The sequence below is a fragment of the Falco punctatus genome (assembly GCF_963210335.1).
Source record: "Falco punctatus genome assembly, chromosome: 3".
NCBI lineage: Eukaryota > Metazoa > Chordata > Aves > Falconiformes > Falconidae > Falco > Falco punctatus.
Window position 1 is genome coordinate 41,785,383 of NC_137582.1, and position 18,326 is coordinate 41,803,708.

General features: G+C 51.0%; 1 protein-coding gene across 1 annotated transcript; it reads left to right on the forward strand.

The window, feature by feature from the left end:
• The first annotated feature begins 2,882 nt into the window (after window positions 1-2,882).
• On the forward strand, window positions 2,883-18,238 carry PRDM14 (PR/SET domain 14). Its single transcript, XM_080378683.1, has 7 exons — window positions 2,883-5,502; window positions 5,833-5,898; window positions 5,969-6,126; window positions 6,299-6,569; window positions 8,079-8,281; window positions 9,958-10,059; window positions 12,123-18,238. The coding sequence occupies exons 1-7, from the start codon at window positions 4,962-4,964 to the stop codon at window positions 12,348-12,350; spliced, it is 1,569 nt and encodes a 522-aa protein (XP_080234809.1). The 5' UTR covers window positions 2,883-4,961; the 3' UTR covers window positions 12,351-18,238.
• The last annotated feature ends 88 nt before the right edge of the window (window positions 18,239-18,326 follow it).

Below are 18,326 nucleotides of genomic sequence, written 5' to 3' on the forward strand. Positions count from 1 at the left end.
GTAGTTCTTGCGCTGAAGAAAGGAGAACCCAGAGGAGCTTTAAGTAGTTCTGTGGCCTTATGTGTGTAATGGGTACATACGACTTGTGTCCTCTTACCTTTCTGAAATCCCTACTACTGAGGCTTGCTTCAGCCCACGATGGTCTGTGGGCTCCTGCAGCATGCGGGGGCTGCTGAAACCCTGCTTTTAATACAGCTTTTTAATACATTGATTTTTAACACAGTCCAGAGGCCCACTAACTAAAAGTTCCCAGCATGAATGAACCTGTACGAATGGTGGCCCTTCAGAGCTGGGCATGGAGGTCTGTGCCACTTAGGGACAGACTCTTGGGACATCTCTCAGCTGCAAAAGAAATTGCCCTAGCAGTTAAAGACTCCGGTGGAATGATGGACCCCATTAACCCTTCCCCATCTTTGGTTCCAGTCTGAGTCTCCTTTAGTACTGCTGCTAATGACCCCGACCTTGGCCAGCATGGTGAGCTCACACTAGGTGTTGTGACCAGAAGGGACCTCTTGCATGTCTCTTCTCCTTCCCTTCAGTGTCCGGTTCTGGATACTTACCTTGGGGGGTGGAAAAAAACCATGGCTGATTGCATTGAAAGGATTAAGCGCCTTAGGAGTCCAGAGGGCCTAAGGCACCCCAGTTTCAGTGGGATGTATATTTTGATTGGTATGAGGAGGCAACCAAAAGAAAAACAGAATTCCAAACCAGAAATCTGAGAGACTCTCAGGACAAAAAAGAAAAGAAAGGTCACGTAGACCATATTAAGGAACAGTGAGAAACACTTGATAGTGGCTGAAACAGAACATGGCTTACCTCCTGCCTGGAAGGGTGAAATCTTGTGCAAGTGTACATTGGAGTACAGCTGGAACGTGGAGTGCCCAAAGGATGAGCGTGTGAGTGCTCGTTCCGTGCATTCAGCTGCACCAGCCAGCGAGTAAAGGACCCTTGAAGAAGATGCAAGGGCTGGGATGTGGGCAGAGGCTCCAGGTAGGCAGAAGGGCTGTGCCCATACTCTCAGAATCCATGAACGTGTCTGTGCTTGTGAACATAGAGTGTGTGCACATTCACCAGTGAACGTACACCTCTACCAGCCAGAGAGAAGGAGGGGACTTGGCTGCCTGTGTTTATGTCTTACATGGCTCCTGTGTGTGGGTGCTGTTGAGGGCAGCACCTTGCCTGTGGCAGTCTGGGTGACTGGCCATGTCAGCGTCCTCTGTGTGTGTCTCTGGGATTTGTGCTCAGCTTCCCTACTGGGTGAATCTGCAAACAGGAAAGCCGCATCGGCCAGCCTGAGCAGGGACCCGCGGGGCGAAGGTGGGAGGCTGCCAAGCACAGTGTGCTGGGGTGGGTGGCTCTGGCCTGGGGACATCTGTAAGATACCTAAATACCAGCAGCTGTGGGAGCCGCTCCCGGTGCAGCAGCTGGGGGCTGCTGGGGAGTGAGGGAGTCCCCAGGGGTCGTTTTGAGGCTTTTCTTTTTGTAGCCAGAACTTCAGGGTGAATTTTCCCTTCACATGATGTCCACATCCGTCCCGTCGGTCCGTCCACCCATCCCCACTGCTGGCAGTATGGATGCTCTGCAAGAAGGAGCGCCTGGCTGGACCAAGTGTGTGTGAGCTGGGGTTTTCCCCTCGATTTGAATCGGCGTTTCTGTTTGTCCCTTTTTCACTGGCAGAAGAGGCAAGCTGTTTCTCTGGCCAGGCTGAAAACACACGCCGGGACTAGCACTTCGAAATTGGTTTTATTTCTACAGAACAGCTCCCCTGCCACGGTGAGCAATACCAGCCCCCGGCTCGTTCTGGCGGCCGAATTCCCAGCCGTTCCCGAGAAAGGACAGGAGCATCCCACCCCCCGGGGCGCTGGACGCCCCCCCAACCCCCACCCCGTCCGGCAGCCCCGGGACAGCCCCGCCGAGCGGGGCGGCAGGGACCGGGCTGGCCGCGGGCTCGCCTGCCGACGGGGGGTGGCTCTGCGCGGCTGCTCTTCTCTCCCCGCATCCCCCCCGCCCCCCGAGCTCCGGACTTCTTTAGTGCAATAAATGCCTTTAACCTCTTAGGGGACAGAAGCCTCTCAAGTTTTTCTACAATATAGCGGCAACAGTGCCTCAAGACCTTTTCTTCTCCGGGGCTCTGTGTCATCAAGCTTCTAGAAAAAATGAGTATTTTTATTTCTGGGCATGTTTACAATTTAACTAGTGATGAGAATTTTAAAATCTCACATTGTGTTTGTCTTCATTTCTCCTGAATTTCCAATGCGAGCATGCTTCCTCCACAAGCACCTTCTCCTGTGCTGTGATACGTGGACATAGGGTAGCCAAAGGATTCCATACTATCTGGCAACACCTAATTTCGAAGGGTAACTCAAACTTTTCTGTGCAATCAGAGCTCAAAGGCTTATTCCTGTAAATCTGATTAATGCTGGTACTACATTTATGCTACTGATGCTGCATCAATAAAACTATATCAAACTGCCTGCCTGCAACTGTTTCCTAAAGCAATACAGAATCAATTCTGTCTTACAAATAACAGAGATTTGCAACAACACAGAGAAAGTAAAAAAAAAAAAAAGACAGATAACCATAAAATCTCAGCCTTTTCTCATAAACAAGATGCTCCAGTCCCCTAGTCAACCCTCTGCTGGACCCTCTCCAGTAGTGCCCTGTCTCTCTTGAACTGGGGAGCCCAGCACTGGACACAGCACTCCAGAAGTGGCCTCACCAGGGCAGAGTAGACAGGGAGGATCGTCTCCCTCCACCTGCTGGGCACACTCCTCCTAAGTACCCCAGGGTACCACCGGCCTCCTTGGCCACCAGGGCACCCTGCTGGCTCATGGCCAGCCTGCTGTCCCCCCGCACTCCCAGGCCCTTCCCCACAGAGCCTGTGGTGGTGCATGGGGCTGTTCCTCCCCAGGTGCAGGACCCTACACTTGCCTTTGTTGAACTTCATCAGGTTCCTCTCTGCCCAACCCCCCAGCCTGCCCAGGTCACACTGAATGGCAGCGCAGCCCACTGGCTTATCATCAGTACATAAATGTTCAAACAAGTTTGGGAACAAAGCTGTGCTGGGCTGACTATGGAAGGTGTCTTGGGAGCCGGGAAAGCCTGGATCAGTTCCGGGTCTGCCTTGGTAGTGTTGTTTGCTTGTGTTTTCTGTCTTAATGTTTATGTCCTGAGTGAAAAAATTAAGGGGAGGGTCCAAATCCAAGCTTTTGGTAGGTAGGAATTACAGTGCCTGAGATCCTGTGTTCTGAACACCGTCATTGTCCCAGGCAGCTGGTGATTCTTTCTCAACTGTCTATTTCAGAGCACTTCACTCAGGCCAGATAAGAAATGAGGACTATAAGGATGGCTTCACCTCCGGTCAAGTGCAGTCAGTGAATGTTGGAGCCACGGTCTCTCTGAGGCTGCTTCAAGTGATTCCTAACACACCCCTTCTTCTGGATGAGGGCATTATTTTACAGAGGCTCACAGGGAGCTATGGTAATTAATTTTTATAGCACACCATAACCACTCAAATGGCATCTCAGCCTCTGGGAGTCAGGCCTGGCTGTGTTTGTTCCCCACTCTGGCTGTGTCTGTGTGCAGTCTGGCTTATGCTGTGCCGTGCCCCAGGACGCCTTACGCTGCCTTGCTCTGGGTGCAAGTCCCCAGGCTCTCTGCAGTGTAGCACAGCCTACCCCATCCCTTCCCCCCACACCTGCAGAGCAGTGTCACCCAGGCTGGACAGTGGCAGAGAATAAGCTCCCCAAGGTGGGCAGCACTCTGCCTGGAATTTTGCCCCAGACTAAAAATTTCTCCATCTCCCTGCACCAGCAGGGGTGACATCCCGCAATGGCAAGGTGCAAGCCTGGGCCCCTGGGATCCTGCAGCCCCTTCCAGGTCCCCTTTTTATAGCGATTGCAGCACGTAGCCATCTGGGAGGAAGGGGAGATTAGAAGGAGAAACCCCACAAAAACCAGGATGAAAGCCTTCAGAAGGGGATCATCGCCCAGCACCACTGCAGAGGGCATGGGCCAGATGCCTTCCCCTGGTCCCTTTCTGGGCAGGTCCTGGAGCCTGGGAAACCCCAGGAGGAGCCCGTGTCCTGCCAGGCACCCAGCCGGCAACCCCACGTTAAAGTCAAATCGCCTCGGCAACGCCCGTCGCTGCAGCGGCTGGGAGCGCGCTGTTGTGCGTTCAGGCCACCCGCGTTTCAGAGACGGTTTTTTACTTTCCGTATCCAAAACCCACGGCTGCGACCCCCCAGACACTGGTGGGGGCTGGGGAGCACGGAGGCCCGCGGGCCGGCGCTCACCTACTGCAGTAGGTGCCCACCCGTGGGGCGCACCCGCCCGCCCGTGGGGAGCTCCTGCCCATCCGTGGGGAGCACCTTCCCGCCCGTGGGGAGCTCCTGCCCATCCGTGGGGAGCACCTGCCCGCCCGTGGGGCGCACCGGTCCCGCGGCCCGGCCTCCTGCTCCGGGGAGAGGCAGAGCCCACCCGCGCCGCGACCGGGCCCGTCGGCCGGGCCTTGGGGAGGCGCAGGGTAGGGGCGGCGGCGGGGGAGGTGGGTCCGGGAGGCTGCGCCCCCCCCGCCCAGCGCCCACTCCGACACCGCCGGCCTCGGTGGGAAGAGAGGCGGCTCGGCCTGCCCGGGAGTAGCCGCGGCTCTGCCCCGGGCAGGGGCGCGGGTCGGGGCAGACACCCCGCCCGCCCCCGGGGCTGCGCGACCCCCGGAGCGGGCCGCCCCCGCCTGTCCTCCTCCCTCCCTCCCCTCCCCGGGCACATATAGCCGCAGGGGGCGGCGGTGGCCGGCCCGCTCGCCTCGACGGCGCCGGGCGGCGGAGGGCAGCGAGCGGCAGCTCCCGCGCCTCCGTCCTGCCCCCGCCCCGCAGCGGGACCCCGCGCCGGCAGCACCCGGGAGTCAGCCCCTGCGCTTCCCGGCAACTCCCCCCGGCCCCTCCCCCCCCTTCCCGCTCCGATATGGCTCTGTCCTGGGCCGGCGAGTATGTTCCCAGACTCGGCGGAGACGCGCTCGGGATGGACCCCGCCAGCCTCGCTGCCTACTACCCCCCTTTCTGCCCTCCTGGCCAGTACGTCGAGGAGGCCCCCGACTTTTCCCAGGCCCTGAAATCCCTGGACGGGCTGGTCCCCGCCTCCCCGCCTCTGCCCCCCTTAGGCTTCAGCAGGGTCCCCTCTTCCCTGAGCCAGCCGCCCCTCCTGCCCCCCGAGCCCTTACCCGGCTTCCCCTTCCTCCTCTACGGCACGCCGCCGGCCCCCTTCCCTCCCGGGGAGGGCTCGCCCCGCCAGGTGGGGGCCGCGGGCTCGCCCCCGCCGCTCTGCCCGGGCTCCCCGCGCAGGGGTGCCCGCAGCCCGGGGGGCGGCGGGGCGGCGGGCCAGAGCTGCAGGTACCACTTCACCGAGGAGCAGCTCAACGCGGTGCTGTACGGGGCGCTCCAGAGCAGCCAGCTGGCCGGGAGCCTCCACGCCATCTCGGGGCTCCGGGTGCCCCCCGCCAACCCAGGTAAGGGGGTCTCCGGCGTGTGCGCAAGGCGCTGCCGGCGACGGCGGGAAGGAAACCGGGTCGCTCCTTGTGGCCGGGCGTGCGGTGAGGTTTGGGCAGTCCCCCGAGGGGGGCAGGCGGTCCCGCCGCAGCCGGGCTCACGGGGCATGGCCAGGGGAGCGTCGGGCCGCCCTTTCCTGTGGTTTTCTCGTGTTACGAGCCCACACCGGGGGAAAGCCGGGGGGCGATGCGGGGGGCGGCCGCTGCCAGGGGCGGTGGGACGCGCTCCCTCCGCCTTACGGCACCTGCACGGCTGAGGCCGGGCTGAAGAAGGGGTTTCCCTCTCTGCAGGTGCTTCGGCCGCCTCCTCCTCCTCCGCCCCGCTGCCCGACAGGGACTCTCTGCAGCTGCCTGAAGGTAGGGACCCGGCGCTGCCCGCGGCCCGCGCCGCGCCCGGGCCGCGCTCAGCCCGCCCTGTCCCCCGCAGGGCTCTCGGTGCTGCGGGTGGCCTACGGGGACGTGTCTCAGCTCGGAGTCTTCTGCACGGACCCCATCCCCAAAGGAGTCCGCTTCGGCCCTTTCCAAGGCAAAGTGGTCAACACCAGCGAGATCAAGACTTACGACGACAATTCGCTGATGTGGGAGGTAGCGGAGGCGCTGCCGGGCTCCCCCTGCACCCCCTGCGCGGGGCCGGGGCGCGGCGTTCGGCCGCCCCTCTCCCGCAGCCGGCAAGACCGGCTCGGCCCAGTGTGGGTGGTGGGGCTGGTGCGAGCGGGAAGGGTCGGGCGAAGCTGATCCGCTTCTCCCCGCTCTCCAGATCTTTGAATACGGTCGCCTGAGCCACTTCATCGACGGGAAGGGCACCTCTGGCAACTGGATGTCCCTGGTGAACTGTGCCAGGTTCCCCGAGGAGCAGAATTTGACAGCTATCCAGTGCCAGGGGCAAATCTTCTACGAGACCTGCAAGCAAATCTTACCGAAGCAGGAGCTGCTGGTGTGGTACGGCGATTGCTACGTGCAGTTCCTGGGCATCCCCATCAGCCTGAAGGGCATGCCGGAGGGGAAGAGATCCCTGCAGCACCCGGAAGGTGAGCCTGCCAGCGACCGACCCCTGGAGGGGCACTGCCCCTTCTTCCCATGGACCTGTGGCTGGCCGGGATTAGATTCGCATGAAGGGAGGTAAAGAAACTCGGGCATCACCTTTTTTCCCAGCTGTGTTTCACTTCAAACGCATCCCAGTCCCTGCGGTGAGTCGGTGGCGGGTGACCAGCCCTGCCGCGGGGATGCTCGGGGTGACGGTGGCCCCGCAGCCCCGGTCCGCTCGCCGTCCCCTTCCCTTGCAGCCTCCAGCACCCCCAAAAGCAGCAGCCTGCCCTCGACAGCGGGGAGTCCGGGGATTGCACCGAGAGCTGCTGCCGGCTCGGAGCGAGGGGCACCCCTTTTTGCCCCGGCAGCTTGCTCCTAGTTCGCCTTTCCACGGGGAGTTAAAAGTGTGCATCTGGCTATTGTAAAGCATCTGGCGCTGCTGGGCTGAGCTTGCCTCGGCCTCCCAGTGCCGTTGTTCGAAGGGAGAGTCCCTTTTTGGAGGAGAGGGGCTTTTGGGGGGCATTCCTGTTTTGGTTCTGTTTTATCTTAATGACTGCACGTACCTGAGGTGATGACTTTTTGTGCAAGTAACAGTCTCGGTAAACGGGGCAGGCCAAGGTCGTTCCGATCCGATAATGTTGATATCGCTTGCAGGATAAATGCCAAATGCGTTTAGTCCGGGAGTAATTCTGCTTATAACGTGTAGAAAATATAGCATTCTTATAAGCAAAACTTATGTTGTGTAGAAAACCAGTTTCATTGTGCCGATGCAAGGAAAGCTGGAGCGGCTGGGGGATGGTGGGTCAGCCGGGTGCAGCAGTCAGAGAGAAAAGAAAATTGGCACGGAAATTTGGCATGGAAATTTTTGTAGCTCTGTTATCTTAAGGTGTGCCTGGTCCAGACAGCTGGTAAATTGTTCAGTTCATTTTAAGGCTTAAGACGAAGTTTTGTTGAAGAAAAGGTTGTGTAAACGTTTGAAAATTTTTCCTGTGTTGTTAAATTGAGCGTTAAGAACAGTTTGAAATACAAAAGAAAACCAAAGAAACGTGGTTTTGTTCGATAGTGTTTTGAAAATGATAGAAAAGACGTGCAAATTTATTTTTCTTTTGGGGGCGAGAACTAAAATTTACGGACGATATTGTCAAGAAGTACCTGGCGATGTTTCCTTGTGGGGAGGCGCTTTGAAGTGGGACTCCACGCTGAGTTTTCACATTCGCTCGCTGTTTGTGGAGGTTAAAGGATGAAAACGCTGAAGTCGGTAGCTAAGCCCAATAATTTTACCAGGCTATGGGCTCTAGTTTGCTTCCCTCCGTTAGCAGTGGGGCTGTGCGAAGCTTAGGAGATCCGACATGTATTTTGTTACTGATGTTTCCAGAATCCATTTGTCGTTATTGCCCTCCCGGAGACTTAATTCCCCGTCAGGTACCGGCTCTGACAAGGAAGCAGATTTGAAATGACCCCCTTTGGCTGTGGTGTAACGGGGAGGTGGCACTTTCCCTTCTGCTGTACAGAAGCCGGAGAGAGCTTTAAGTGTGAGCGCTGCGGCAAGGTGTTTGCCTACAAGTACTACCGGGACAAGCACCTCAAGTACACTCGTTGCGTGGACCAGGGGGACCGCAAATTTCCTTGTCACCTTTGTAACCGATCCTTTGAAAAAAAGGACAGGCTGAGGATCCATATTCTCCACGTTCACGAAAAACACAGACCTCACAAGGTGAGCCTGCTCCCGGGTCTCTCCACGATTACCGGCTCTTCCTGGGGGGGAACTACTTAAGGAGTCCTTTTGGCCGAGGAAAGATGCTGATGTTGTTTTCCCTCCTCCAGTTTCCCTGGTAGTTCCCTGGTGGGACTGCTCTGCCTGTACAGGAAGAGTTTGTCTTGTGCAGCTGAATTTAGTTGAAGAAATTCAATGGATTTATATTGGGGGGGAAAAATCCTCCACAGTCTCAGTAAGAGTTCGAAAAGAAACAGTATTTCAACTGGGCTTTTTAAATGTTTGCCTGTGGGTTTTGCTACTTTTCTTACAGTGTGGGGGGTAACTTGTGTTTGAAGGCGCTCCACTTGTCCAGGATCAGGAAAGACAACGTCTGATGTTCCTCACCCTTCCTTTTAAGCCTAAGAGCCGACAAATCTGTTGGACAAAATGGGAGTTGAAAAAGTTTTAGATTCAACATGGAGCAGGTTTTCGTTTGATGGAAGCAAATCTTTGCTGAGATACTTTTCCTCATTTCCACCAAACACCTCTTTGTAGCATCAGTTTTCTCTAGGAACACTGGAAATCAAGACTTTTCCTAAAGGTTTGGGAAGGGCAAGTTCTGGTGTTTGAAATGCCAGTTAAATTGGTCCTAAAATCCTCCAAATACGGATTTCATAGATGGTCCTGCAATAATGTGTATTTTTCAGGAAAAGCTTTTATCACTGAATCTGCAATATTACAATGACAGAATGTAGCACTGATCTAGTGACAGATAAAAAATACTATTATATCAAATATGAGGTAATGAATGCTATGTAATTGTTCACCCTTTCCATTTATTTTGGAATGCATATGAAGGAAGTACTTTAGAACAGCAGGAAGATAAACTTGTTCTGAATAAATTGCATTTATATGAGAACAGATCGACTCAAAAAGCAGAGACAAAATGTCAGTAAGAAAAATTACCTTCTTTGAAGATGAGTAATAGATTAGCTTATTTTGAATTTATGAATTTGTTTCAAATTAATTCTATGGGGGAAATAATTTTGTGGCTCATACAAATCACACTGAATCAGTGCAGGTCTCTCAAGTGACTTCAGCCCCTGTTTTGCCGTGTAGCTGCTGCCCACAGAGTGCACACCACACCGTGAAGGTGGCAGCTCCTTGGGCAGAAGAATGCTGCTTGCTTCACTCTTAAGGAGAGGCACTGCTGACAGATCAAGCTGTAGGCTAAGTACTGGTTCTGAAAAAATGGTTGATCCCCTTAAAATTTTTTTAGGAAGTTGTATCTTTTGAACAAAAATTTAAAATAGCAACTGCAGCTTGATTTGCAGTTTGAAGATTGACAGAAATTTTCAGATTTTGAATACTGAAAATCAATAGTCTTAATGTTCTGAAGGATGATTTTTAATAAAACAATTTTAACAACACAAAAAAAGCTTTGAAATTTTGCATGTTTCCTTTTTTTAAAAAAATCTGTTCTTAAAACCAGAGTAAATAACATTGACTGTATTTAAATTGTTACTGCTTAAATTACTGCTGTTTTTATAAATACACATATGTATATAGATAAATATATACATAAATATATGTAGGAAAATACATGCACACATCATCCACATACCTAATTTGTTGTTTCAGCAATGCTGTTTTGTGCTTCCTTTTAACTTTATTCCTTTTATTTTTTTTCCCAGTGCTCAGTGTGTGGGAAGACCTTTTCTCAGTCCTCCAGCCTGAACAAACACATGAGGGTTCACTCCGGGGAGCGCCCCTACAAATGTGTCTATTGCAACAAGGTAACGCGAAGCCCTGTCCCATCCCTGTCGTGCTCAGTATCACCCAGGAGGCAGCTCTTTCATGCTCTGTTTTCTTTTATCAATTTTTTCTGTTTCTTTGCTGTTTTCTTTCAAGAAAATGTCATCTAAGTTGATAACCAGATGAGTGAGTATATATTCTGGGCACAGTTGTCAGTTGAAATAACAGGGTTGCCGAGACTGAAGAAACAAGATCTGGTCTCCAGCTGATGTGGAATCTGTGTTTTGTCCTAGCTCAGAGACCTGCAGTGGGGATAAGGTCTAGAAAAGATTTAGAGCATTTCAAGTGCCATCTGAAGCATGAAACTAGATCCAATATTCCTCTTTTTCATCAAATAGGTATTTTTTTTATATTAGTGACACTGCTTCTGGAGTGCAGCACCCAGATTTGGCCGATAAGCTGAATCTGCAAGACATGACCTAGCGCGCATGCTTGCCTTGAATTAACGGGGCCGTTGTGCAACTGGGCATGGAGGTTTCATTTGAAACAGAACATGCAGCACTGATCAAAATGTGCTCAGCTGTTACTTACTGCCCTTCACAGGAGGGGTGATTCAGGTGAGCTCTCCCTGGGAAAGCAGTGATGGCTCTCCCAGCAGACGGAGGATGGATGTACAGGCTGCTGCTGGATGAATATCATAGGGGCTGCAGGTGCTACAGAGTGTCCATGCAATGCAGAAGCACCGTCAGCATATGTAGTAAGGTGCTTCTGGTTTTGGGAGAGTTTTGTTTATGACTGGCTGGACTAACACAGATCTGAAGTGTCCTGTATTAAAGAACCTTAGATCTTTTTGCCTATTATATTTTTTCGCTCCCAGACATCCTGAACACTTGTAGGCAGATGCAGACTTCAGGATGAAATGTCATCCTTTAATCTTCCTATCACAGGAAGAGATGGCAGAGCTTTACAGGTCACTCTGTGAATGGATCTCTAGGATGCGTGGGACCCTTGGCCACCCCCCAGCCAGTCTGGTAGGACTGGTGCAGATTGGATCGGATTAAACCATTGGTCTTCAGGCTGCAGCTATCCTGGGACGTAGCCAGCATTTCTGTGGCTGGGAAAACAGGCTATTTTAAAGTATCCTCGCCTGTTCCTCCTACACAGTCATGATTCCTTTTTGCCTCTTCTACCTCTAATGTTATCTGTGCTCTGGGCAGCTTTGCTTTCCTGACCCCTTTGCTCACTATCTTGGTGACACTGTGAGATTAAAGAAAAAGTGTTGGGCTAAGGTCACCATTCTGGCCCTCAAACACACTTTGACCTTGATATATACTGCCAGGAACTTTTCTACAGGAACCTCAGATCTGCTTGTGCTCTAAGGTTCCTAGTGAAAAGGTATCTGAGATGTATTGCTTTTTGCTGTAAAAACTTCCTTGTGATGGTTCAGCACCATATTGGTACTAAAGATAATTTATTTTCCGTGGTCTGCAAACATTGAAAGGCCTGGAAGCGTCTTTCTCGGGAAAAGAGAAAATGGGGAACACATGAGCAACTTTTCAATATTCCTGCTTAAGTCTTGGTGAGAGGGTTTTCTCCACAAAGGGAGAAGGACCTTTTACGAGGGAGACGGAGTGTGGCTGAGTGTACCTTTTGGTATGTGGATGTGGCGGGGAGGGAGGAAACAGGCTGGAAAGCCTGACTGAAGAAAGAGCAAAGTATTATGGAGCAGGGAAAATGAAACCCCAAAAGATGGATGCAGGACTGTATAGGTGATAAGGAAGCTGCAAATCTAATTAGGACAGTATTGCCTTCTTACCCTTTGACATGTAGGAGAGATTTACTGGTGAGAAATCTTTCTCTGAGCTTCATCTAACTCCATGGACTCATCCACATCTGTATAGTGTTGTGTTGACATCTGGTTCCTTGGTTTTTGTGGTTTGGGTTTTTTTTTTCCCAATTATCTTGAGGATTTTGAGCTATTTGAGGACTTATTTTCAGGGTACAGTACTTTTGATGGGGTCTGGGTTAGCTGAACCTGGGGATTATATATATGAAAATAGATTACTTTCAACTCCTCCCTGCTTTCTGATCCCTGCCCTTTCAGGCGTTCACAGCATCCAGCATCCTGCGCACGCACATCCGCCAGCACTCTGGGGAGAAGCCCTTCAAGTGCAAGCACTGTGGCAAAGCCTTCGCCTCACACGCAGCCCACGACAGCCACGTGCGGCGCACGCACAACAGCGAGAAGGGCTGCACTTGCTCAGTGTGTGGCCAGCACTTCCGAGAGCAGGAAGATTGCCACTTCCACATGAAGATTCATGCTGCTCATTAGTCAAGAACCCTGTAGATGCGTCCTGGACCAGCTTATGTATCAGTCTATGTGCACGTGTTTTTGTGTGTGTTTGTGTGCACAATGCAGGAGATGACATTTAGCCTCACAGTGACTCTTCAGGTATGTCCAGTATCTGGACCCTGGGAATGTTTCTGAGTGCAGTGGATGGAAGTTTCTTGCTTGGGTACCCTGATGCCATACTGGAGTAAAGTCCAACATGCACTACCCCAGCTTTCCTTTCTTCTCCCATACCCTAATTTCCACAAAAGGGAAACACAGGCAGGAGGTAATTTTACCTTCCATAAACCTTTTGTGCAGAAGTATCATTTTGAGAGTGTTTCCATGTCTCTAATGCACCACATCTATGCATGGGCTGGTGTGGTCTGTACCAAGGTTTCTATGAGGGATAGTTTATCAAGTGCGTTTCCCAAAGTCTATTTAACCTGTTTGTTTTGTTTGGATGCATGACCAGATAGGAGTCTCTACCCCTTAACCTGCAAGTCTTTTAGCGATGCTCTATTTAAATGTGAACTGCCTCAGAGACAGATACTGACTGCTGGACCAATGTAGGTATTGTTCCTTCATTCAGGGGGCTGGACACAGGGAGCTCCAGGGCGGTGAGACCAACTCTTCCAGAGGATGCTGGATTCTGGTTAGCATCCAGGTGGAGAGGAGCAGGGTGTGATGAGATAGCTGCAAGCCTCTTGTGCCAGCTAGCAGAGATAGTGGAGGTTGTCTCTCCCTCCTCACAGCTGTGGAGCAAACATCAAGTTATTCAAATATTGTCGCAAGTGCATATTACAATGGTTAAAGGGATTTCAGTATAAAATCCTATATGATTAGACCCTGATTTTTACCAAGTATTTTCAGAATTGTTAAGAATCCTTAAGAAAACGGCATTCCCTGGCAATGTGTGAAATCTCAACTTGATGGGGCTCAGCAAAAAGCCGGTGCTGAAGGACCACTGGGTGTAGGAAGTGCTGTAATTGGTGCAGAAGCCTTTTTAATCGCTGAATGGCCAGCACAATAGGCAGGGGGCTGTGCATCTGTGAGGGGGCTGGCTCCCTGTGTCAGATGGGACCATGTGTTGCATACAGGAGGGATAATGGAAGCCCTTGCTAGAGTTGGTTGATTAACTCTGGTAGTTCCATGTTACTGGGATGATGAGATTCTCTTGTTAATCCAAGGCAGTCTAGGATATTAAAAGGACTTTGCACATAACTTAAAAGTTTTTATTTTGTGCCAACCTTAACAATCTCTTTATAAATACAGTGCAGAACTAGAAAAAAATATTACCTGTACATTTAATTATGTCATGCAGATACTGTATCTATAAATACATCGATTTGCACTAAATTTTATATGGATTATTGTACCTTAAATTGCTCTGTTTTAATTGCTTTCATGGCAAAATTTAAAATATTTATAGAACCACTTGTAAGTAAAATATTGAGGCCCAGCACTAGATAGTATCTGAAATAAGTGAGACATTTAGTATTGTACATACATGTAGCTTTTAGGATAGAATAAAGATAATATTCTGATTATATTTTTTTTTCTTACTTTAATAGCAAATTTTACTGTAACACAGCAGGCTGAATTTTGTACATATTGAGGGCTGAACCAGTGCGCTCTAAATAGCTAAGATTCACTCCTAAGAACATCACAGCATTTGTGTCTACAAACCATGCTGAAGTAGAGGTGGAGGAACTGAATCTTCCAGCTGTCTGCCCATATGGAGGTGTTTTCCCCTAAGCATACAGAACCCCGGCCAACAGAAATGTGAATTCTGTGTGTGAAAGCTTTGCTGGTTTGGTCTCGTAAATAACTCGGGATTTGATGAAATCAACTACTTAAGGATGAAATAAATGTTATGACTAGGAATGGATTCAAAGTGTTATGAAATGCATGGTTAGCTTCCCATGCAGGTAACCTTGTTTCTTGTGAATAAAGTTTATTTAAGGGTGCACCTTCTCTTTTCAGTTGTATGCATTTTCTTCTTGAAGAGCCCTCAAGTATCTTGTACTAAAATATTAGCACCCTTCTACAGTATTTGATGAGTTGTCTGTAAAAGTACATGAAGAGTTTTGCTTGTACTTGTGATTGAAGGTACTGGTTGTCTTGCACATTAAACCTGTATATGTAAATTTTGATGCTAATTAAGATTATTACAATGATATTCATGCAAAGGATGACAAATTATTGGAGGCTATAATGTAGACTAATGGGTTATAGGTTGTTTTCTGCCAGTGCATTGGAGTTTAATATTTGAGGTACTAGCAAATGGATGAAGGGTATTTTCTGTGTCATTTGCAAGTCATTACAGAGTCAAACTCTTACTGGGCGCTCTAGTCCTTGTCCTGCTGGGTAGCACCTGACTGCATTAGAAGTCAAAGGCACCCAATGTATTGATGGATTGGGCTTTAAGTGTCCCAATAGTTCATGGAAGCTAAGGCGATTCAGTTCTGGATTGAGTTCACTCCCATTTGCAAGCAAGATGATTGATCTGGATTGAGCCCTAAAAAAGGCATTTAATTACCCTATAGCATTTAACTGCCCTGTATCCTTGTCTTCTCCCTTCTGAATAGCAGTCCCAGCTGTGCTGAGGCTGGGGGGCAGTGGGGGTGGCGCTTGGCCAGCAGCACACTTCACAGCAGGGTGGGGAGAAATTAAGAAGCAGGGAGCAGGCAGGAGGGCAGCTTGTGCCAGATTTTGGTTTCCTGCAAGGAAAATACAGTGATTGTCAGTGCAAACATATTGCTGTCCTTGCTGGACAGGGTTTAGGAGAGATTAGATTTAGATTAGGGAATGTTCCTGTAGTGTACATGTACCCTGTGTGCGTCCGCTGAGCTGAGATTTTCCTTCCCGGGGATTTGCACATTTGCTTGAACCTTCTGTGGCCATGCTGCCTTCAGCCCCGTGAAAGCAGCTCTGGCTAGCTCAGCCAGGAGTGGGGTTTATACACGGTGTATTTATACACACAGACAAGGGGGAGAGGGAGGGAACATATGTGCTCTGCTCTTTTTCATCTGGCAGGTTCCCAGGATGACGGTATGGCACAGAAAGCCATGCGCATGAAGGAGGCTATGCTGCAAGTTCAAATGAAGGGAGAATATTTGTGATGAAGCCAACCTTAAAGGCTCGATCCTTTCGCTGGTTAGCCCCAGCTGCTAGGTCCCTCCTGAGCACACACCGCAGCAGGGGCTAACACCGATGCTCCTGCTGGCCACTGCTGAGCCAAGCTGGGGCTGCAGAAAGCAGGCTGTCCCTGCCACTTGCTGGGGGACCAGGTTGTGGCTTCGCATGCTTCACTAGATCCACCTCTCCCGTTTCTTGGCATCAAATAGGGTACAGCAGCATCATTTTCCCTGACAGTGACTATAGTGATACACTATGTGCAATAGGTACCCACATTTCTCACTCTGGCTTAAGCTGGCTGTAGCGAGGCTTCCCTGGCTGGGGGCTCATTCTCACTGCATTCCCCCAGGCAAAGGCTTACAGAAATTTACCTCACTCTTCTTTCTTCTAACTAGGATTAAAAATTGCCCTGCCAAGGAGAGCAACAATTCAAGTTGTTGGGACAAATCAGCCCTGTAAGACACTAGCTGATTTTAAGTGGTTTGCATTAACTGTGTCAGGGTTTTTTAAATGTTAAAATGGAAAGTGATCTAAATAGAAACCAGAGGATGAGGGCAATCTTGGCTGTTTTGTTGGTCCAGTGGGGAGAGAAATGAGCTTGTGAGGCTGACTCCTGAAAAGCCTCTCCCTGGTGAATGACAATGGTGAGACAAAACCAAAAAGATAGTCCCAGAGCTCAGGCTGGTGAGTGTGAGGGAACAAAAGGCCTGGCCATCGACATCTGCTGCCTCCGACATCTCCTGCATCTCTCTGCTCTTTAAACACCTGGTCCACATCCCTCTGCTGCCCCAGACCCTGTCCCGCTGTGCCCCCCGGGGGACTGGGGGAAGAGGGAGGTGGTTAACCACTGAGGGAGGGTGAAAAGGAGCAAGAAGCAAGTAGCTTAGTGAATTGAAGATAATGTCACAAACAAATATTGATTAGTGCCAAACTGTCCATTAAACAGGAGAGACCGTTCACCAGGGGAGCCCTGAGTGGCTGTCCCCTCCATCCTACGTGCTTCTGCAGCAAGTGCTGGTGTTTGTTTCACCCCTATGGACACAGTCACCATCACCTTTATTTCTCTTTCTCACCTCACAGATGCACATCCCCTTGTACCTTCTCCCTTCTGGCTCCTCCTTAACGCTCATAGTGCAGGGCCTTGGGCACACACAGGGTTGGGAGACTTGGGCTTTGCTCACTCACTGCTTTCCTTTTTTGATCTCGTGTAAAACATCTCCAGATTTTCAGTGGGACCCACAACTGCCTGTTTTTATGGTGTTTGACTCAAGCCTTAAAAATACTTAATCTCCACCAGCGAATGCCTTTGCTGAAAAGCCAGACCCTTGAAGGTCCCTGGGGCTTGTTGGCAACTGGGGGTATGTGGGAGCACCAGAGGAGAGTATCACAGCACCTCCACCTCCTACAGTGGGACCCAGGCGGCTCTACTCCACCTCCATTCCCAGCTCTTGCTGTAGGGACTGTTCTGGAAACCCCCACTTAGCTGCATTGCAGCAGTGGCAAACCAGGCTTAAACTCACAGGGCTAACCTCTGGCTAGCCCAGAAGTTTAGTAGTGTAGAGGGTACTGTTGCATGCTATAGTGTGAGAATGCCACACAGTCCTGCAAACTGGGGTATTCTTAATCTGCAGAGTAGCAGTGAAAAAATGCAGTGACTTGAACAGAGCCAGCAGGAGCCACCTTGGTCATAAACAGAAATGCAGTAGCAGAGAAAATGTCCTCTGTCTATCAAGGAAGGAGAAAGGGATGAATTCTTGGGTTATACTGGCCAAAAATGCAATTCACAGACAATCCCTGATGTGAAATCAAGCTGCAGAGCCCCTTCGCCCTAGGGAGAAAGGGCTGAGTCCACCCTTCGGCTTAATCCAAGTGAAGTCAGTGGCATTCCCTCCAGGGCCACAGAGCTCTGCGTGGTTTGGAGGATGCTGGCCTGGTGCGGTGGCGGTGGGATCACGGTGGCAGGCCATTCCCTGGAGAAGTCTCGCTTTCCCACAAGTGACCCCACCACAGTGGCCAGGGCAGCCCCACAGCCGGCGGTGCTGAGGGCCAGCTGAGGGATTACCTGTATTGATTCTTTAATAGCTGTCAAGGTGGAGGGAAAGACTACTCTGCCACAAGCTCGGAGCTCTTAGCTGAGTGGAAGCATAAACGCCCCATTAAAGGTTTCATTCAATAGCAATCTTTACTAAAGTAAATGGACAACAGCAGCCTCCCCCTCCCCCCCCCCCCCCCCCCCCCCATGCAAGTGCTATTACAGAGCAGGAAGACAGCACACAGGAACATATATATTTCTGCGGTATCAGTTTCACCAACAGACTCAAACGACTCTTAATGAAAAGTGGATTTTTTTTTCCCCAAAAAAATGTTTTTTTCCAGGATGTGCAAACCCCAAGGAAATAACCTAAGGGGAATCCATTAATCCATTCCTGTCTTGAACCTCCCCCTGCAGCCTGAGGTGTGGCTGTTTCCCACCAACCCACCCAGCCAGGAGCAAGTGGGAGCGCAGGCTGGCAGCATCCTGCTCTTGCTGCTACTGAGGACAGGCAAGACAGGAACAGCAAGTGCTGGAGATGGCAGTGCTGAAGGACACTGGTGGAGCTGGAGGCTTTCCCCTCGTAAGCCATATGCAGTGCTGAAAGAGAGACAGCCCTGCCCTGCAGAGCAGCAATGGCTGGTGTCTCCAGACACTCTCCTGGTGTGTCTAGAGCTGTCCTCTCTAAGGCTTCCCTCCCCATGCTGGCAGTAGAAGAAAGCTTGGTTTCTTCTTCTTCTTCTTCTTCACCATGGCTGTGAACCAGGGGAGCTGAGACAGGCTTCTGCTGGGTGTCATTGCTTTGC